This window comes from Limanda limanda, chromosome 20 (assembly GCF_963576545.1).
Source record: "Limanda limanda chromosome 20, fLimLim1.1, whole genome shotgun sequence".
Lineage (NCBI taxonomy): Eukaryota > Metazoa > Chordata > Actinopteri > Pleuronectiformes > Pleuronectidae > Limanda > Limanda limanda.
Window position 1 is genome coordinate 10,748,461 of NC_083655.1, and position 21,100 is coordinate 10,769,560.

The window sequence follows — 21,100 nt, forward strand, 5'->3', positions numbered from 1 at the left end:
TGTGGGAAATCACTTATGGTTTGTGTAGCATACAAGAGAACGACGAGGACTTAAACTTCACAAAGGCTTGGACCAACTCTTCCATTTCTACTAAACAGAACCTGCTGTGTGGTTGTGTGTGTGTGTGTGTGTGTGTGTGTGTGTGTGTGTGTGTGTGTGTGTGTGAGTGTGTGTGTGTGTGTGTTTGGGCTTGGCCTGGCAGCAGAGCTCTCTCAGGTTACCCACACACAGGAAGGCTCTGAGCAATAACAAAGGCCTTTCAAAAGAACCCTCAGCAGGTTAAGATAAAATGTTTTCGCTCAAACTGATAAAAAGCATCTGCAGCTTTGGTGAACTGGTATCAGTGGCGTGGTATGCGCCACAGATCGAGCGGCGCAGATTAAAACAGAACATGGGTTGTCTCTCTATTGGACACAAAGACACACACAGAGTGCTGAGAGTGAGCTGTGTGTGTGTGTGTGTGTGTGTGTGTGTGTGTGTGTGTGTGTGTGTGTGTGTGTGTGTGTGTCCAGTCCTGTAATGACAGAAGCACCTGTGAGGTTTAGTTCCTGGTTTAGAGCAGCAGCTTGCCAATAATGTCTACAGGGTGAAACAGAAAACAAATTGTGTTATTGAGCGGTTCTATGTTCTAGACTCTTCACACGAAGCCACTTGTCCCATAGAGGTATCACTCTCATTGCTCTCTTCTTCTCAGAAAGGCCTTACCGAGCAGTCGTGCCATTATCTACAAACATAAATGCAGCAATTGCAGGTGATTAGAGGTGAAGATTGTGCACAACATGCTACGTGCAAGTGTTTGGATCCAGAGAGCCTCTATGTCTTCAGTTTCCTCTGTTCAACCCCACAGGTTGACCAAGACCGCATTCATATTTATAGGGAGGGATAAGCCAAGGGTGTGTGTGTGTGTGTGTGTGTGTGTGTGTGTGTGTGTGTGTGTGTGTGTGTATGGGTGGGTGGGTAGAAGGGAAATATTTCTTGTATGGTCACGCGAACATCTGTGTGCCGTCACTTTAGCATGTGTGCACACTGCATGACTTTACCACAGGGTGTTCGCAGCTTTTACCGAGTTTGAATTATGACCTAATTGATGCCAGTAAGAAATGAAATGCAAGCCTTCGTTCCACAATGGGGGAAAAATGTGAAACTGGAAAACAATTGTGTGCCTATCAGCATGGAGTCCTCTGTGATGGGGCATTTAGGGGCATCCAGAAGAAACAAAGAACATGTGTGAAAAACGGAATTACTTTCTCCAACTAAAGTCTCACTTTCTGCATTTTTGATTATCATTTCTATCACTTTGCTCATCCCAGTAAATGCAGGTTACAGACTACAGCCTAGTTCACACTATACGATTGGAGGGAATTAGGCTTTCTGAGAGATTTCTTGGGTTTTTGATGTTTCAAATTTGAAATAAGAAGTCTGACATGTGATGTTTTTGGACAGCTCAAGCAAATACTACTATTTCACGTTTGTTCTTTCTTTGAAAATAGGTTTGTCTAACCTGGACTTTGGGGAAGCATTGCTGCTGTGTTCCAAATCTCAGATATTAGCTTTCTAAGAGAAATGTTACCATTACCAAAAGAAACCCTAGTGGCAGCATTTCCACCTTGTTGCATCTTACCTGGAAGCCCTGGATGCGAGCCAGGTAGTCCAACTGCTGTGCAGGCTGCACCGAGACGCCACAGGCCAGACCCGGGTTCTTCCCTTTTATGGGCATCGAGGCGTCAGCAGTGGGTGACTGGCCATTAAGGAGCAGCTCCCTGGCCATGGTGGCAGTCGGGCTGGGTGAAGAGGGTGAGCCGCTGTAGTACGGAGGGTGTCCTGGGGGCAGCGGGGCAGAGCAGGGCCCCATGTCTTTGGATGGGATGTAGTTGACGGAGTTGCCATTGTTGCTGCCAGGGCTCAAGGCGCTGCCCCCCTGCTTCCTGCTGGCCTCCATCTCCTGGTAGACGTCGGGGCTGAGGTGGAGCAGACCTTTCTGTGCTGCAGGGGTCAAGGAAGAGGGGAGGGAGGAGAGGAGAACAGGGACAAATTAAACGATGGATTAAGAGCAGAGGGCATAGATTGACCATGCATGGTGTTTATTAAGAGCATTAAAGGGACAGAGTAGGAGAAAGAGGGAGAGAAAAATGGTTTATTATTCCTGTCGTCATTAAGGGTCAACATGATCGAAATACACACATTCCTCTGCTGCTCACTGCCCCATGACACTTTCTTCTGGAGGTCGTCATGACCTTCAGAACAAACTTTTGGACCCGACCAGGAACACGCTCACCAGTACCTGACATGCATGAATTTATTGTGGTTTGGCATTTCCGAGCACTTTCAAAGTGTCTTCTGGAAAACACACAAAGCCTCTTACTTTCTCACGATAAAACACAAAGAAACAGACACGAATTGAGAATCTAGAAATATCAGATTGGATTTGACTTCATCCCTGACGGAAAACGGCATCGGCAGCTAACTGGCGCCCTGCTCCACTTCTAACGTCTCTTCAACAACAGACATGTTAGAACTCAGAGGCAGGTCTTATTAAGGTTCTTGAGGGAATATTTCAGTGGCTCGAGGAAACATCCTGAGCGATTTGGATCCAGGATGCGGAGGAACCTTTGTTGTCTGCGCGGCTTTTCTTCAACAGGATGCAGCTCCATCCAGACATGCTGTGGTTTTAGCCAGCTAAGCACAACAGAGATCCAAGCCCATGTTTGCAATCCAGACCACTTGGATAAATCTAAATGTTGGCTTCCTGCGTCCTGACATCACTGTCCTGAAATGGTCGTGACAGGTGGAAAGAAGGGGGAAACACCGACGCGTTTCGTCACTATTCGGCTGCGGTAGAAATAAGAGGAAAGTAAATGAGATGTGAAAGGAGAAGACGAAATGTGAGGGGAGAGTAAAGGAGGAAAAAGAAAAGTGGGATGAGCTGGGAGCCAGTTCAGATGGAAGATGAGGTGGGGATGTGAAACCCATGCGGAGCCTCCGAAGTCCAGCCAAGGTCACCGGAGACAGGAAGACCAGCTGTGTATGTGTCTGTGCGTACGTCTGCGGGCTTGTTTGTGTGTGCGGACAGACCAACAGCTGGGAGAAAGCGCTGGAGTGAGCACATGACTGACAGGACACTTCCTGTTTGAGTTGACATTACCATCTCTCTCTCACACACGCAGACACACACGCTAGACTAGGGTTTCTGGGAACCTGCAGACAGTATTTCCCATCATGAACAATGAAGTTTGCCTTCCTTTCCAGAGAAGAAGAAAAGCTGAAGGAAACAGCAATGAAACCCAGGACTTATTACTCATACTACAACAAACTGCCCCATGCCAACAATGACACAACTTCTAGGATTTCCCCCCCCCCCCCTCCCAATCATGATGACAACTTTAATTTAAATTTACACAAGTAAAACTTGCAGGCCTTTGCATTCTGAGATGTAGCGTCATAAAAAATGTAAGGTGTTAGCCAACATGACATCAGCGGTGGACAAAGGGTACTGAAGAGAGGGGGGGGGGGGGGGCAGTGAATGTAATCCATGTGAGTGTGTGTGATTGTCTGCTTAAGTGTGCGTGGGCGTGCATGTGAGGATGTTTGCATGTGATTGAGCGCTCAAAGCTGGTGTCAGATGGCAAACAAGAGCGTGAGAGCAAGAATGAGCAAGAGTGAGACAAAAGGAGGAGACGTAGTGAGAGTGAACAAGTAAGAGTGACAAAGTGTGTTTGTGCGTGAGGATGTTGGACAGCGGTTGTGAAATTGTGTACATGAGGTGGGAAGCGAGTTGGGGGGAAAGGAGAGAGAGAGAGAGAGAGAGAGAGAGAGAGAGAGAGAGAGAGAGAGAGAGAGAGAGAGAGAGAGAGAGAGAGAGAGAGAGAGAGAGAGAGAGAGAGAGAGAGAGAGAGAGAGAGAGAGAGAGAGAGCAGTGGGGGGAGAAGGCGAAGGAGAGTGTGTTTGTGGTGCTGGTTCCAGGCAGTTTTGGAGGGGTCCCACCCAGGCTCGGCGTCCAGTGGGCCAGGGGAGCGCTGGAGGGAAGCCAGAGTCAAGCATGAGACTGATCGAAAACAGATAGGGCTGAAGCCCGCCGCTATAAATCACCACGGTGGAGCAAGACCTTCACATAGCTCACACATGCACAAAACGGACGGACACACACACACACACAAATATATGCACAGCAGGAAATGAAATGTGGCAACTCGAGAGAAAAGCCCTGCTGCAATACCCATGGGAATAGAAGAAAGAAAAATCACTCTCTTCTTACTTCTTTTTCGCTCTCCCTTCCTGTCTCTAAGCCACCGCGTTTGTTGTAGCGCTGCATCCCACAGCTTACCAGGGCAAAGGACACTGACACACACACACACACACACACTTACGAAAGCACAATGAGTGCTTGTGGATGCCTGAGGTGTGTGTGTGTTCCGTGTGGAAGATGAACAGACGTACAGAGCCATTAAAGGAGAGGCCGTGACACATTTACCTAATTTCTCCAAGTTCGTCTTACAGAATGCTGCAACCACAGGTGTAGTGCTCCTTCTTTAAAGGGATAGTTCACCCACAAATGAAAATCCACTCATTATCTTCTCCTCACTATGTCGATGGAAGGGTGGGTGAGGTGTTTGAGTCCACAAAACACTTCGGGGGTAAACAGAAGGGCCTGTGAAGATTTCTTGTGGGTAAATGTGGATTTTGTTGGAGTCCCATGCTAGATTTCTTACTAAAACCCACTGTTTGTATCTTTAAGAATAACTAAAATCCTGTTGAATGAATCTTCTCTCTCGTAATAACATAGAAGCTGTTTTAGACATGACCTATAGGACTTTGCCTTTTACACATGCACAACGCAGCGGGAGGATCTCTGCACAGACACGTTCACAACAGCAACAAATCCTCATTATTCAGGCGACAGGTGGTGCAGCCGGATGCAGCGGACAGAGGCAGGAAGTGACGTATCAATTTCGTGGCAGGGATCATGTTTACAGAGCCCCGACACCGACTCTTATCACCACAGGCTCTCTTGACATCTTCGTCTGTGTCTTCTATGTGTGAGTCACCACTTTTTCACGGGGAGATATTTGTTTTCTTTTTTGAGTCTGTCACTAGTGGCAGAAACTTGGACTATGGGCAGAAAAGGTCTCTGGTTCGTCTCTGGTTCGACTCCACGGAGAAACAACAAAAAGACGAACCTGGATTGATCTGTCCAAAAATCCAAGAGGATTCTCCCTACCCTGTCTAGTGCCCCTGAGCAAGGCACCTTACTCCCCCAACATCTGCTCCCCGGGCGCCGTACATGGGTGCCCACTGCTCTGTGTGTCCTGCACCAGATGGGTTAAAAGCAGAGGTTAAATTACCCTCCTTGCATGAGTGTGCTTGTGCATGTCTGTGCATGTGTTTGGGACAAATAAATGTATCTTAATCTTAATCTTATTGTTAGAAGCGTTGAGGATCCACCGCTGGATTCACCGCCAGTTCCTTTGCCAGCAGTCGTCTTTGTTGGCACGCAACTGCCACCGACTGTCAATCAGTGGAATAGTGCAAAACCAACATCAGGATGTGAATTACGCCAGGCACACTTGCACGTTTGAATCCGCCTGCATGATACAAATAAAATGAGGACACGCACGTAAACACTGCAGCCCAGTGCTTCTTAGTACTAGGAGAGGACTTGGCTACGAAAGTAAGAATTTGATGTGTAAATACCAAGATAAAAGACTTTGGTCCCGAAACTTTGATCAAACAGAAATAGCTCAAGACAACCTTTTCTCTATTGCCTGTGTGAGAGTGCCTGTGTGTGTGTGTTTTTCCTCTATAAATACACGTCAGCACAAACTCATTTCAGCACTGTTTCTCACATATTAAATTTTTTTACAACTCATTCTCATTCCAGGACATATTTTTTATTGACTACGCTGCAATTCTGCAAGCTGATTGAGTTATCCCTTCTTCCATTTAATGAACAACAAAGTCAATCAAAACAACAGACACACCAGAAATATCTTCGATTCAGCAATCACAGACACACACATCGAAAACCGAGACCAGCTGCATCTGTTTGAGTGAGTTGTAAATGGTGTTTATGCAATAAACATTATTCAGACATTAGCGTCGTGTGAGTGTTCTGTGGTTTGGGCAACTTTAAAGAGGTGATTAGCAGACAGTTAAGCCTCACGCTGAGTGTGAGATAAACTATGAGTCGGAATGGCACGGGACCAAAGACACACTCCATGCCAGCAACAGGGATAATCACCGAAGAAGGAAGACGTGGTTTCCCAGGGGGCTCTTCTGTGGAGGTATTGGGCAAGGCCTGGAGCTCGGGCAACCATAGAGACCACAACCACCAAAATAAGTTTCCCCAACAGAGCAATGTTTTATCCCTAAACACAATTAAGGTGATGTATCTTTCTCAAAATTGGACTAAATCACAGATATGATTGCTGTGTAAATTGTGGCAGGGGCTCCATTGTCATCTGGATTCTGTATATGGAGCGTGGACCAGCAATGAGCAAACACAAGAAGTGCGAGTGATTGGTCTCACCCGTCGGCTTTGTTCATTCGAACATAGGAAAAGCTGAAACATCACATCAATTCTCCTCTCCGGGCCGAAAGCTGGATACCCCTGAGCTGCCAGCGCTGCCAAAAGCCTCCATTAGACCCAAGTGACGACAGCACATTCAAATCTAATAAGGCTATCTGTTTGTTTTCCACTCTGCTGCTCCACATCTCACAGGCTATTCATTTGTCCCTTTAAACGGCTCTTTCTCCAGCTGCTGGCATTTACCCTGCTGCCATTTGGAGTGAAACTGCTCGCAGTCGTTTTATCAGACCGGGACATCACAGCAAATCAAGCTCAGGTAATACGACGCATGTAAATCTGCTTAAGCAAACCCAGGACGAGGGATTCTTTGCTTATTCTACCTTTAATAAATATTAACTTACTCAGCTCTCACACCATGTGGAAAAATGACGGCGGTGCCAGACACTGGAGAACAGGAAAACAACTGAAAATAGAAAGTTAAGTCTTGTAATAGCATTTTGACTTTTCTGCGAGCGGAGGACCCGTTCATTGTTTTTATTTTGATTACAGACAAGACGGCCAACTCAACAACAGACACAGCTGATGGAGACCAGCTGCTTCCTCGAAAATTGCATCCATGCACTTTTTAGAGAACAGTCCTTCGCCCTCTATAAATGAAACGCCCTTAAGGCCATCGCATTCCCATGTAGAATCATACATAAATCCTGCCGTGAAACTATTTTGTCTACGGTATAAATTTTCCATCAGTAGAGGATTTTTTCCAAATGAGAGAATGACTGAGGCGGAGACGGTCTTTTATGTGTCTCCGCGTTTGATTCATATCTGATTCTAGTTTTGACAGATGGACGGAGACAATCATCAGGGTTTATCTTGGCTTTTTGCAGTGGAGCAGAATCTTGCATTATGCCTTTGTCACAGCACAGTGACATGACATTTTTCAGTGCAGCAGGAGACTAAACAAGAATTAAGCCTTGTGCGAGACTTAATCCTGTACATAAAGTCTGGGCTGTGTGTGTGTGTAGACATGGTTTACACACATGTGCATGAGAAAAAAGTTTAGACACAAAAGAAGACAATGTTGGTAACATTTAACTAAGGATGTGGAATCCAGTACCGGGTACCACTCAGTTTACTTCCACCTGCACAGGGGCCTGAGTGTGTAGATGATGAAATGTATCCTCACGACCAGTGGGGCCACTTAATAAAAATAATGATTGAAGTCAGAATATTACAAGAAAAATAGTCACAAGAAAGCCACAATTTTCAGCTACCTGTCTTGATAGAGGGGAACAATTAGAAGATCAGTTTGTCACCAGCATTAAACTAGGTATGTGGTGCATTATGTTAGATATAAGGTTTCACTTACAGCAATACATTTAATCTTTTGGCTCATCAGCCCCACATTATCATCAGTATCAGGACTTGCAAGAAATACATAGACTTGGACAAAGTTGCCTCTTTGAAAGGAAATGTTTGTTATCATTGGATATATCTGTGTGATATTCAAGGATTTTCATAGTTTCTCAAGAAACATTCCAGATTAAGGAGAACTACGACGTAATATTATGACTTTGTTCTCTCATAATATGACTAATTTCCTGTTAAATTACCCATAATGTTTTTTCTTCAATATTTCCCTAATACTCCGTCATAGTGTTGCAATATTGGCATAACTTGATAATTTCAGTTTTAGACAAGCTGGCCAACACTGTAACTGAGCCTGACTAAAAACCACCGGAGGCACTGGATCATCAGAGTTTCACCTTAATTGCACAAACAAACTTACATAAATTATAATGTACATATAACTTGAATACAAAACTGTCTCTATCCTTGTGGCCTCATGTGCCAATAACTACATACTTGCATCAATTGTAATGAACCATAGTCACAAGCTGAGACTAAAGGGATGTCATATGCAGATACCCAAGAGTATGCTTCTATACATAGCATGTTGTACAACAATACTGCTTTATGGGCTAACGTGCATCAACTGTGCAGCAGTGTTTGCACTGACAATTGAGGTAATTCAAAGTTCCAGCACTTAATGGGCTCTTTATCTTATGTTGCCTGCAGCTGGCATGTGTTAGACATAGCTAAGTGAGATATATCTTGCTTCATTTAAAGCCTTATATCATATCATCACATATCCTGCCTCATGATGTGCTTTGTGTCTCTGTGTGTGTAGGATTAAGGGAATGTGCGTGTGTGCGCGTGTGTGCGTGTGTGTGTGTGTGTGTGTGTGTGCATCTGGACTCCTGCGTGCTTGTGTGTTAATCCTGAGTGAAAGGCTACGTATTTTGCACAGGAAGGCAGAGGGGGGACTCCCCGGAGGGCCTCAGTGTGCTGGCTCTGTAAGCCTGTATGAATGAGCCTGAATTCGCAGGCTCCCCACGAGGACGCACGGCCGATTAAGCTGACAGTCAGAGGCCCATTGACCAGTCACAGAGATTAAACGCCGGGCCATCTCGACAGCTAAAACCACCTGCAGGATGGAGGGACCGATAGACAGCCGGCGAGGAGGAGGAGAAGGAAGTGGGAGAGAGACACAGGGAGACGTGCGGATACTCACTGTTACTTGTCGCTTCGGTAAAGGACGCCTTTTGTCCGTTCCAGCCTTTGTTGTCCATCTGTAGTGATGCGGAGAGAAGGAGAGAAGGGGGAGGTAAAGAGAGATGTAGATTCTTGAACAGACAGCTTCTTCACGCATGTCTGACAAGTTCCTTCCTACTGTTCGGGCCACAAAGAGACGAGCGCTCACAGGAGGGGACGCTTAAGGAGCCGAGTGTCCGTCTAGGCCAGCTACTTAATTAAAGGGGTTGTCAACGTTTAGCGACTATAAAAAGGCTCTTAATCAGTGCGTTCCTCCTGCTGCGGTATGCGTAAACACACGCAGCCATAAACACGTGTGTGAAAATGAAGATCTCTGATGTGTGTGACAGCTGAGGAGATGACATGATTGTAAACAAATACAAGCCCCCTCTCTCTGTCTCTCTCCCACACACGCACGTCTCTTCTCACTCCACAGTCTCATGATGGGAATGTAGTGCAACAAGAGTTGGCAACAAGAGGGGAGGCAGGGAAGGATGGAGAGTGACAGAGAGACAGAGAGACAACTTATCCCACAAAACAGGATATTGTTTAATTCTCCCACAGAGCTCGGGGTTGTCTAAGGATCTAAAGAAAATTAGGGCATCAAAATATTTCTTATAGAGATGTTTTCAGCTTTTTTCATGTCAATGCACAGCCATGTATCAGCCACTCACTCCATTGTGTCTAAATATTTTGACTTGAGTGTAACCAGAAACGTCTCTCCGCTTATTTCCAGTACAGCACACTCTCATTTATCCAAAACCTTAGTCATCAAATCAGTGTGGTTTATGGGGCTACAAAATTAAACCATGCAACGAAGTGGACGGGAATTTAATAACTTTCCAAAATGTCCTTGTCGACACTTGTCACAGCGTTTTAGTGTGATGGGGGTTCAGCACAGACAAACACGTGATGAGCTGAAGCTAAAGAGGTTTTTCAGGGGTAAATACACAACAGGCCAGACTGAATATTCAGACTGTTTAATATGAAAATGAAACATTGAATGCAAACTGTGCTGTGGTTTGTTAAGAGCAATGTGTCATCCTTTGGTTGTATGGTATAGCTGTCTGAATAAGATATATGCAGCGGCACATATCTAACTAATGAGCTGTCTGGGGAACGCTGAAGAGATCTAGTTGTGTAACATCATCTCTGTATAAATATGCTCCCTTGAGCGTGAAAACCAATGGGGTGAATAAAGATGATGGTGATCAATGGCTGCTTGCAAAACACGTTTGGTTCAGAGGAGCTGAGCAGGTTACATAAGTGAGGTCAGCAGCGTTGGGATTCGTGATGTGTCCAAGGATCGCCGTGGTATCAGTATTTCATGAATTCTGCACGGGGTTGTAGAGATATAGTGTATAGACAAAATAATGATGGTGCATAGAATTCCTTTTTATGTAATCCTTCAGCATACAGCTGCATAGGCACTCACCGACCAGCATCACCATCCCTGGAGCCCTGCGGCTGACATGTCCGGAATACCAATTACAAAACGTACTACATGACATTTCAGAGTAAGAGTGTGTGCGTGTGAGTTGTGTGTGTGTAAGCAGGTTTTCTCTAACATTACAAGACAAGGGTGCAGTGCCTAAGCGTTTTTGCAAAGCAGGACCGAGAGTGAAAGAGCGACAGTAACAGACAGCTGCCCACAGACGCCCTAGAAAAATGTTGGTAACATCGTGTTTGTTCCCCGCCTCATGTTACAGTTTCAGGAAACATGTGTGGGTGCATCTCCTTGTGTGCAGGTCAATAACAAAACAATGTGAGAGCGATCAATTAATCAGTGAGCACAGTTTTGCTCTATTCTTCCAGTGAATGTGTGAGTGGTATGTGGAAATGGAAACAATGCCTGTTGTCCATAATTATGTAATATGTGTAATTATTTACACACTGCACAACAGCCAGTTGCTGTATGCTCAGATTAAAATAAATCGATTCTTTAACAATGAATTGACTGTTAAAATGGTTAAAAGTAGACACCATGTAATTGCAACGTCCATGGTTAAATACTGATATAATACATTTTCTGTAAATGAAAAAATGATTTCTGCTCTAATTCAAAAATGAAGTTAGGGTTAGGTCTAAATCTGGGGTAATTTGATTATTAATCAAGTAATGAATGGGCGTAAAATTAGACAGTAACAACTTTAAAAACCACGAAATTAATTAATCATTATTATTATTATTAAGTAAAAACAATAATTCGCTGATACCAGTTTCTTTGATGTGAGGCTTTGCTGTTTTATAATGTTGTGAAACCCCACTAGCAAATTAAAGACACCTTAATGGAGCAATGAAATTCTACAAGGTAACGGATTGATTGAAAAATAGCTGAAATCATTATAAGCCTTCCACCTCCATGTAAACTATATGCCGACAGTAATCATGCAGTACAATAAATTAATAGTTACACAACCAAACAGAGTGGTACGAATATCAAGTTGCTCCAGAATTTGTGAGTCAGTGTAAGCGTCGGTGGTAAAGTAGATCTCGTACCTCGGTGGGGCTCTGAGGAACTGTGGAGGCCTTGTATCCCAGCTGCAGCAGCATCGCCTCGGCCGCGTTCCGCTTGGCCACTTTCTTGTTCGGCCCTGTTCCCGTGGCAACCTCGTTATTCACCTTCACCTGCATGTGCACGGATGCGAGAACGGACATGGGAGGAAAACACACTTGTAAGTGCATGAGACACACTTGCCCAGGTGACACTAGATCGCACAGTTTTTCCCATGACTTTGCTTTAGTTTCACACTTTCGGTCGGCAGCACTTTGCTTTCTGCCTCGAGTCAGCCGTGCAATCTGCATCGCACAAGAAGGCTCCCAGTGAAGTGTTTGTTTTCCAGTGATCCCAAAACATTGAATCTGTCTTCACAGAATGTAAACAGATATTTCCAAGAGAATATCAGACGTCGTTATGTTATGCAAACAGACAATTACACTGTACAAATACCATTGGGGGAGCCAAGGCCTGTGAAGAGCCAGACCTCGGTGCACTTATTCAAAGTGGTCTGACATGCTCACTGAGAGCTGGTCTGCATGCATCAAGCAGGCCACGACTTACACTGAGCAGGACGGCCTCAATAAATTACCAAATTACTTAAATAAACACAATTACTCTTTTATTAAATGTTACAGGATGATCAGCCCCACAAAGGCTACGGACACAAAGTGGAGCCTCTTTTTTGACAAAAGATGGTGAAAACAGAGACTCATTTGAGCCCTGCTGCTTACCGAGGGAAACAATGTGGAAATTTTAGAAGAGTGAGCAGACGGCACAAAAGGAATGCACACACTCTCAGGGCTTAATGTGTGTATCAAAGGGGCATGGAGAATAGGTTTGAGGCTGAATTACTCCCCGATGCTAAGAGAAGCTCTGTTCCCCATGTGAAAGAAAAGATATACGGAAGGAGAAACAAAGAGTGAGAGTTTGACTGAGAGAGACGGACACAGACGCAGACACTGCTGTTAAAATGTGCATAAATTAATATGGACCAGGCTTTGCTGGATGTTTGAACAGCAACAAAGCTAAGAAACTGACACTGACTTGACTTAAATAACTAAAGTTACCAATTAAAACCAAACTCACCAGCAAAATGATCTAATATCCGTGTGATAAGAATTACAACTTTCACTTGCATCAATCCTTTGACCTCTAAGTGTCTTCCATGTCCCATCTACGATGTAGACTATAATCTTGTCTCTATGATTCCTGTTATAACTACAAAGCACTTACATGATTCACAGTAAGACCATGTAAAAATAATATTTTCATGATTCTTAAAAGCCTTTACAAATTGTGCTTGATTGGATGAGTCATGTCTCATGGTGAGCAACTCATTACAGCATGACGGAAACTGAATGAAAAAGCGAAACTGAATAAATGCTTTTCGTTAGTCAATGCAGAATGATGCCTTGATCTTGTTAGAACTAAATAAATAGTGTTCATGACCTGAGAACGACTGGCAGAAAGGATTGCAGAAGGTAAAAAATGAATTTACGATTGGACCATGTAGAAGTAATACGGATGAAATGGATACAAGCGATGTCAGTAAGAATCGGGCAAATCTGATTTAACGATGAGAATACAAACCCAACCACAAACTAATTGACAGGTTTGCAATAAACTGTGCTTGTTACATAAAGATGTGGCTTTTTTTTTTATCCTTGACCTCAAATACAGTAGTTCATGGAACTTGGAAACAGGTATGTAGCATCTGTTAAGGTTCCTTCCACATACAAAGTCCCTCTTCTGTTTACTGGATTAGTGATAAACAGCAAATCATCTCTAACATTGTTAAGTGCTAAAGGTCACTGCTGCAGCGAGACCATGAAATCGTATTCCGTTAATGAACACTGTCTCCCTTCAGCACCACCACAGTAGTAATTCTGAGGTACGGAACACCATACGTGTGCTTTCTTTACATGCAGCTTGAAATCTAACTCACAAGTATAAAAGAGTTGGCTGCACCAATGAGGGACAACAGGGCTGTTAAGATGGATATGAATCTATTTGAGGTTTAACTACATGTAATAAAAATGGTGAATATTTAAAGGAATCTTTTCAGGGGGGGAATTGGGTGGATGAGAAACAGAGGGGCGGAGAGAGGAAGAGGTAGAGGAGAAATGGGAAGGGTCAGCAATCATAACATTGTAAAGAGTAGGATTTCTAATTTAACTATAAATGATCTTTTACATACAAAATGGTAGAGCTGGGAGAGCACACATGACAAAAATAGCAGACCAGAGCATGGTCCCCGGGAGGAAACTAAGAAGGCTGTGCTCTTGTTGAAAGAGGTTATAGAAAGCTGCCAGCTTCCTTTGGTCAGACGGAGAGGCTTGTTCTCCCAACAAGGTGATAAAGCATCTTCTTAAATATATTCCTAATCATACTCTGATCATATCATTTATCTATGAAGGTAAATTAAAGCATATTATCTAGTGGTGGGGGGAAAAACCTGTTCAGTATTGCGATATTTTGCACCCGCGATTATATCGATACTGTAGCACAAAGTATTTATATTTATTTTTAAATACTTTATTTACAATTATATATGTAACAGCCCCTGGCTTGCAAAGCATGACAAGGAGAGTTTCAGAGTTTAAAAGATACCTAGTGTGTATGCGGAAACGATGTTCTCCACTGCAGGAGATGTAGTAAAAGCCCAGAGGAGCACAACATATGAATATGTTGACCAACTCCTTTTTCTGAACAAACATGCCAATATTCCCAAATGAATTTAACATTTAGGGTCATGACCTTGCAGCCACTGGACTGGACTGGACTCTAGTAGTACACATTTGTTTATTTTTCTCAATTTGATTGAAGCTCTAGGCTACTCTTATTTATATGATTATTCTCAGGTTTATGTTACTCTATTATGTCTGCTTAATGTTACTGTATTGTATTTAAATAATTGTAAGTTATGTGCTGGGAGCTCAGCATTCATGTGAGAGGTCTCCTATTCAGAAAATAATTGCAAAGGTCCTGTGTCCTGAATGTTCAAGGACAAAGTTTTTGCACTACCCTTTCTGAGTTTTTGCACTTCAGTTAATGTGTAGAAGACAATGTCGTTCACAGAATTAAATGTGACATTTGAATTGAGCAGTCTTATTTTCCTCATTTTTTGCAATGCCTATGAATAATATGGGGGACATGAATCGCAATATATCGCAGAATCGAATCGCATAACTTGCATTATCGCAATATATCGCAGAATCGCAATACTATTGAATCGTGGCCCAAATATCACAATACTATTGAATCGTCACATTTTTGCCAATTCCCACCCCTAATATTATCATTCAGCTCCTGTGCTTCATGGGCATATATTTTCTAAAACCTGGAACCTGGTTTCTTAAAAGAGCATATACTGTGACAGGATTATGTCAGATGTGATTACTGACCTGCATGATGAACTCCCGGCGTCGGGGCATCCCCCTCTCTGAGAGCAGCAGGTACTCGGGCTCCTTCTCCTTCTTGGCCTGTTGGATCTGGGCGAGGCGACTGATGGGGTTCATGCCCTGGCCATAGTCTGGTCCCGTCTGGCATGAAAAGAGCAGACACGTGGTGATTGATTTCAAATGTCAGATTCTATTATTGCCTTGTTGGAAGTGTGCTGAGCCTATCTGATAAAAGGGATGTGTTCCATTCGAAATACAAAGCAATTTATAGGTTCAAGGAAATTATTTAAGATTCAACTGATTTCTTCAGCGTCACTGACACTGGCACGAGATGATTCTGTTGTCCTAAAGAGTAAGATGACCGTTCAGTAGTGTTAAAGGTAGGATGTATAAGAGCGGCTGAGCTCGGTGGAAAAAACTCTCAGGAGGACTTGGAGATGAAGGTGTAAGATGGGAATTTTTATTGTCCCAATATATAAGGCCGACAAGGCAGAATTATCGAAGTAAATATAAAATACAACAAAAGAGAGAAAAAACAAACACTTGGAAATAAGGAAATAAATTGGCACATGGGCCAAACAAATAATTACAATAACAATAAACTTATAAGAAATCACTTCTAGGGAGAGCTCTTAGACTTACGTCCTTCCATCAGCAGCTCCCAGACTTACGTCTTCCCATAAGCAGCCTCCAGACTCAATGAACAGACAGGCTTAAATGGGACCTAACCCCGCCCCTTACAATTGGAACAATCCCACATAGCAAAATACGCAGGGGTGTCACAGGTAAGACAATCCCCGAAGCTTTAACAGCTTATACTATAAATTCCATATGACTGGAAAAATACACGGCAACATATACCATACAACTAATAATATAACAGCATAAACAATATTAAAACACTGCGGGTTCACTTCCGGTTACCACGGAAGTCGAGCGCCTATTTACTTCCGCATCACGGACTGCTCGCCTTTCACAAACAAACACAGACGCGACACTGAACAACGGTAAGAAAAACGCTGCGTAATGTGGAATTAATGTGAGATTTTAAACTAAATAAACGGAACATTTATAACCCAAGACATTGTATGGCGTGGTGATTTTAACAGAAAACCGACGGGTACAAAGGTATTTATACTGTAGTGGTGTAATGGTTGAAGGAAGCTCCTGCACTATGCACGGAAAAGTTTGGATGAAAAATGGACGGGTTAACAAACATACACACGATATATGGACCCGGACAACAGACATGCAACACATACAGTTAACATTTGTAATAATTACACCGCCGAACCGTCACAAGTAGCTACACCTCTAAGTCGACTGCACCTCGACAGATTGCTTGAGAGTCCTCTTTACGTGGCCATTTGATTTCTCAGAATAAAAATCCTAGCCGGCCTTTCCACCCACACTCTTGCCTTCCCCTGCCCAGCCGTTGTACCTTGAGGATGGTTTTGGTGCGTTTCTTGTAGTGCGTCTTGGGTTTCTCCACGGCGGGGATGAAGGGCAGCTTCTTCAGGTCCTGCAGAATTGTCAGAGCGGCGCGCTTTTTGGACAGCTTCTTGCTATTTCCCTCACCATTGGCAGAGAACTCCCCCACAGAGACGCGAGTCAGGAAGCTTTTCATGTGCGGGGGGCCGCTCTCCTTCAACACCTGGTGACACAAGGTGGAAATGAGTGACTTGTGTTAATAAACATCAAGTTAATTTTGTGTTACACCAGCCTGGTCACGAAATGTTTTAGAGAAAACAGACAACAGTTAAAAGATAAAGTGGAAGACGGACAATAAATCTGTCTGTGTCCGAGCGTTTTTGGTGTGTGTGATATGTGTGAGGGTGTGTGTGCAGCGCGCTCTGCGAACAGCTACACCAGGTGGTCCAAAACATCTGCTCTTGATGGTCACAGTGCTACCCACCCATATGTGTGTGTTATTCATATACAAAACACGCACACGCACACACACACACATTGATGCACAAACACACATATGAAGAGTAACATGTTCCTAGATGACGGTCCCTGGTGATGAAGGCTCAGTTTCCTTCCTCTAGTTTCTGGTCACCTGGGAGACCTAAAACAAACACCGGCTGGCGTTAGGTCATGCTTCTGCAATCACATCCACTTCCTGTGAAGTCCAAGAACACTGTGTGTGTGTAGCAGGTGGGTTTCTCTCAAACCGTATTCAGAAAAACACACTGGTGGAAGAGTTGGGTTACACACACTTACTCCAACAGTACATTTTCAGCTATTGTGGACGCCTTTTCAACGTGTAGCTTTGCTGACTTTCTCCCTCTGTAGCTACAGCTGCTGCGTGGAAGTGTTTCTCTGGACGTCCACTAAACTTTCTTTCCTGGGCCCCTCTCCCGCTCGCCTTCATTCCAGTTTAATTTCAGGTGCAGACAGCACAAATTGTAGCGATCAGATGCAATCTACAAACTGTTCATTTAAACCCAGTGACAGATCAAACTGATTAAAATGATGAGCGGAAGCTCAAGAATTCCTCAGATACTTCACACATCAACACAGACTAATACCAGACCTCGAAGAGAACAAAGGACGATGTGAGCAAACTGTTGCTTCCCCACGACAACAATACCCTCGCAAACCAGTGTTTTGTTCAATTAAAATAAAACGATAAAGTAGGTTCTGTAAATGAAAAGATTGACATCACTTGAGTCTGACCACAAGTGGACAGTGTTAATTTTGTCTGTTCACACTTGACATTAAAATTCATCCTGGCTGTGTCTCCTGTGACCTCTCATAATCGGATCTCAGTTCCTCGCTCCATATGCAGATGGACATGTATGTTATTACTGTTGGCAAACACCAAACTATGTTGTTGATTTATGGTGAGACTGGCAGGGGACGCAAGCAGAGGAGCCAGTCCTACATATGTGGCCCAGGACGGACTGGCGTTCACACAACGAGAAGAATGTGGCCATATGCGTCCCAGACCACCTTCTTATGTGGTTTGAGTGATCAGATCTCCTGTTACAGTGGAAACTATCAATAACGACGTTAAAGTCATTTATCTGCTGTGAAATTGTATTTTAGCTTCATTAAATATAGGCTGAAATATTTAGGTTTCTTCACCGTATCCCTGAAGGTACCTGCAGGACATTCTGGTTAACACTGCTGACACTGGGCCTCATGTTTGCTGTCAGTGTACCTGTCAGCATTCCTGCACTATGAGTGGAAGTATACAGTATGTAAGGATGTGTTTTTGGCTGTTAACTTGGACAGCGAGTTCTCCAAAGCTTCTCTCCAACACTCGCGCACCCGGGGGATGTACTCTGGTCTTGCTCATCACCAGAAAAGGGAAACGCAACATGGCAGCTTTGTGTACATTACCACATTCAATGGGACTGGATACGTCCCATTTCTGACTTATTTCAGCTGTGTCAGGGGTGTTGATAATGACAGAGTACATCAATGGCCACAGGTCGGCTGAGATTTTATCACTTAAGAGAAAATAAATATGAGCTACTAAAAAAATAGAGATACGTCTTGGTTACGGGCCAGCAGGCGCAAAGTCTATAAAGATGAGACGTCTTCTGTAGCTGTGCTCACTTAATCCCTTCTCCCTCTCCGTACCCATCACAGACTCCTTCAAACATGTGTAACTGCTCAGCTCATGTGGTTGTGCAGGATTGGTAGGTTAACCAAGACATAAACACTCCTGCACCAGAGAATGGATTTGCACACAAGCTGGTTTTCCCACACACAAACACAAGCACATAGAAAGATAAACAGTTTCTTCAAGTTATGGAAACCAGGACGATGTTTGCTTTCTTTTTCCTGATCATCCAAAACACTTGTTTGAGGGTGAAATGCCGAGAACTTGCACGAATAAGTGCTGCAGTGATAAGATTTACTTGTGCTTTGTGAAGTGAAAACAAAAAGGAAGAAATCAAACGTGGCCATTATAGGTAGATGGTCTAGTCGACAAAGCGTATGAGACAAAGTGCATATCTGTGCACACATGTCACACACTCCCGGCCCAGGATGGCGGCAGACGAGCTGCAGTCAGTCTCCTGGCAGACGATACGGGATCTGCGCCACGCCGATGGGATTTCAGCACTTTCATTTATCTGCACACACACCCACACACACATGCATGCAAACAAACACACAAACACACCTGTCTCCTTCCTTACGACAAGGATCAGGTTGTGCACAGGAAACACTTGGTAATTCAATGTTGATGTTTTTTTTTCTTCCAGTCCCCTTCTCTTCTTGTCTCTTCATCTCTTCTTTTACAAACATGGGAGGCCTTCTCTTTGGCTTCTTATGGAGACATTAATACCCTGGGCAGACGGAGGATACGTGCATGCGAGACCTCAGGTACTCTGGAAGAGGAGGCTATGGGAGCAGGGTAGGACAATGGTGGGGACTGGGAGAGGGAAGAAAGGCTCTTTTGTGACGAGTGGTGGATGGACAAGCCCTGAGGGAAGCTGCTTCTTGTAAGATGGGTGGTTCTTGGCCCGGACCCTCTTTTCTTGTGTCCTCCTTGGAAAACGGAGCCTCCGATCCAACACACAAGCTGTGATTTATAGATTAGTTCCTCTTTGATGCTGACATCTGTTTGATATTGCCTGACGGGCGGATTAAATGAGCCAACTGCCTCTCAGGGTGGCGGCGACCCTCATCGTTGCAGAGGGATGGGAAAGCAGACACTCGTTAGCAGTGACTCACGAGTCATTTCATGCCCGAGTGAGGGCAGGGATGAGATGATGTGAAAACATGGCCGCTGCGAGCCGAGTTCACATGGGCGATGACCATTATAGTTCTGTGTAGGATCCATGAACGCATAACAGTGTACAGTGCATGCATGTGAGCTTTGGGTTGGCGGTGTGGGAGTGCAGCGTTTCTTCTCAGAGCATCAAAGAAGACACGGTAAAGAGGAGGAGACATGGCAGGACAGGACAGGAGAGGAGATGAGGCCAAACTTTGTCTAATGAGTTATAGTGTAATGGATCCAAATGGGAAAAAAAAAGACGTGTTATTCATACTTGGTCTCCAGCCACAGCGTAGTGGCAGTGTGAGAGCATATTGCATGCAACACGCTGATTGAGGGTGAAAATGAATCTGCTGGAGAACCATGAGGAGTATGAGGGGGAGAAAGGGGGCATGTTATGCCAAGAGAGGGAGACGATGATTGCAGCCTGGCCTTCACACGGTTTAGTTTGACATGGCACAGAGAGAAAATGTGGAACGACTGATATCCAGAGATGGAAAACAAAACTAATCAACATCTTCATGTGAAGGAGTTTTAGCAAAAAAGAAAGCAAAAAAGAGAGAAATTCAGGAAACGAGACTGTTTCCTGCTTCCTGCCTCTACTTTAAATCATGGAAATCTATTTGAAGCCGAGGAAAGGCTGAACGATCCAAGCAAAACACACTGTCACGGAATGCAAACATATTATAATGTGTGATATAGGCAAAGATTATAAGCTGTTGACATAGATAGAGAGAGATGGTGAAAGATTGACAAAGTGGGAGAGAAAGCACAGGGAGAAAAAGTTCCTGATTTACTGCTCATCAGACAGCGGTAATGAAGAGCCAGCCTCTTGACTGACAGCGAGCAGAACAGAGACTGATTGGGGGAATGTGGCTGTGGTCTGCTTTTAAAAACCGCAGCTCTCAGCTTCCAATTTGGGAGGACTGAAAAATGAAAGTGGAGTAATTGCTCACAGTGACAAAGACATGGCAGATAACGAATCACATCAAACCAGATTTAGCAGGCTGAAATTATTAATAGCAGTTCCAGGAAGGATAGCCATGTCATGCTCTGATGAGCAAATGTGATTCGGAACAAAGATGAGTGAGAGGAGGGGGTGTCAAAAGGGAGGACGGACCACTTTCCAGATAATTTTCCCAGTGTTGTGTAAACTCTTATTAGCAAGAAAAGTCAACAGACTGAGCCGAGTCTCCCTCCCTTCCTTCCATCCCAGCCTCCATTTCCTTTCACCCCCATCTGCCGATCCCCGTAGCCTCAACACGCTACCGCCCTGTGTGTGATTTTTGGGAGTGATGGTAGGAGAGGTGGAAGGGAGGGATTCTGTGGAGGAAGGGAGGGGGCAC

General features: G+C 44.2%; 1 protein-coding gene across 1 annotated transcript in view; it reads right to left on the reverse strand.

Annotated features, from left to right (window-relative positions):
* The window catches only part of stau2 (staufen double-stranded RNA binding protein 2), an 80,559-nt gene that overhangs the window by 33,579 nt on the left and 25,880 nt on the right, over positions 1-21,100 (reverse strand). The window contains exons 8-12 of the mRNA XM_061093901.1: positions 16,458-16,670; positions 15,020-15,157; positions 11,615-11,743; positions 9,096-9,153; positions 1,622-1,983 (exon numbers count right to left, since the gene is read on the reverse strand). Of these exons, the coding sequence (XP_060949884.1) occupies positions 1,622-1,983; positions 9,096-9,153; positions 11,615-11,743; positions 15,020-15,157; positions 16,458-16,670 (900 nt within the window). The remainder of the gene's footprint in view (positions 1-1,621; positions 1,984-9,095; positions 9,154-11,614; positions 11,744-15,019; positions 15,158-16,457; positions 16,671-21,100) is intronic.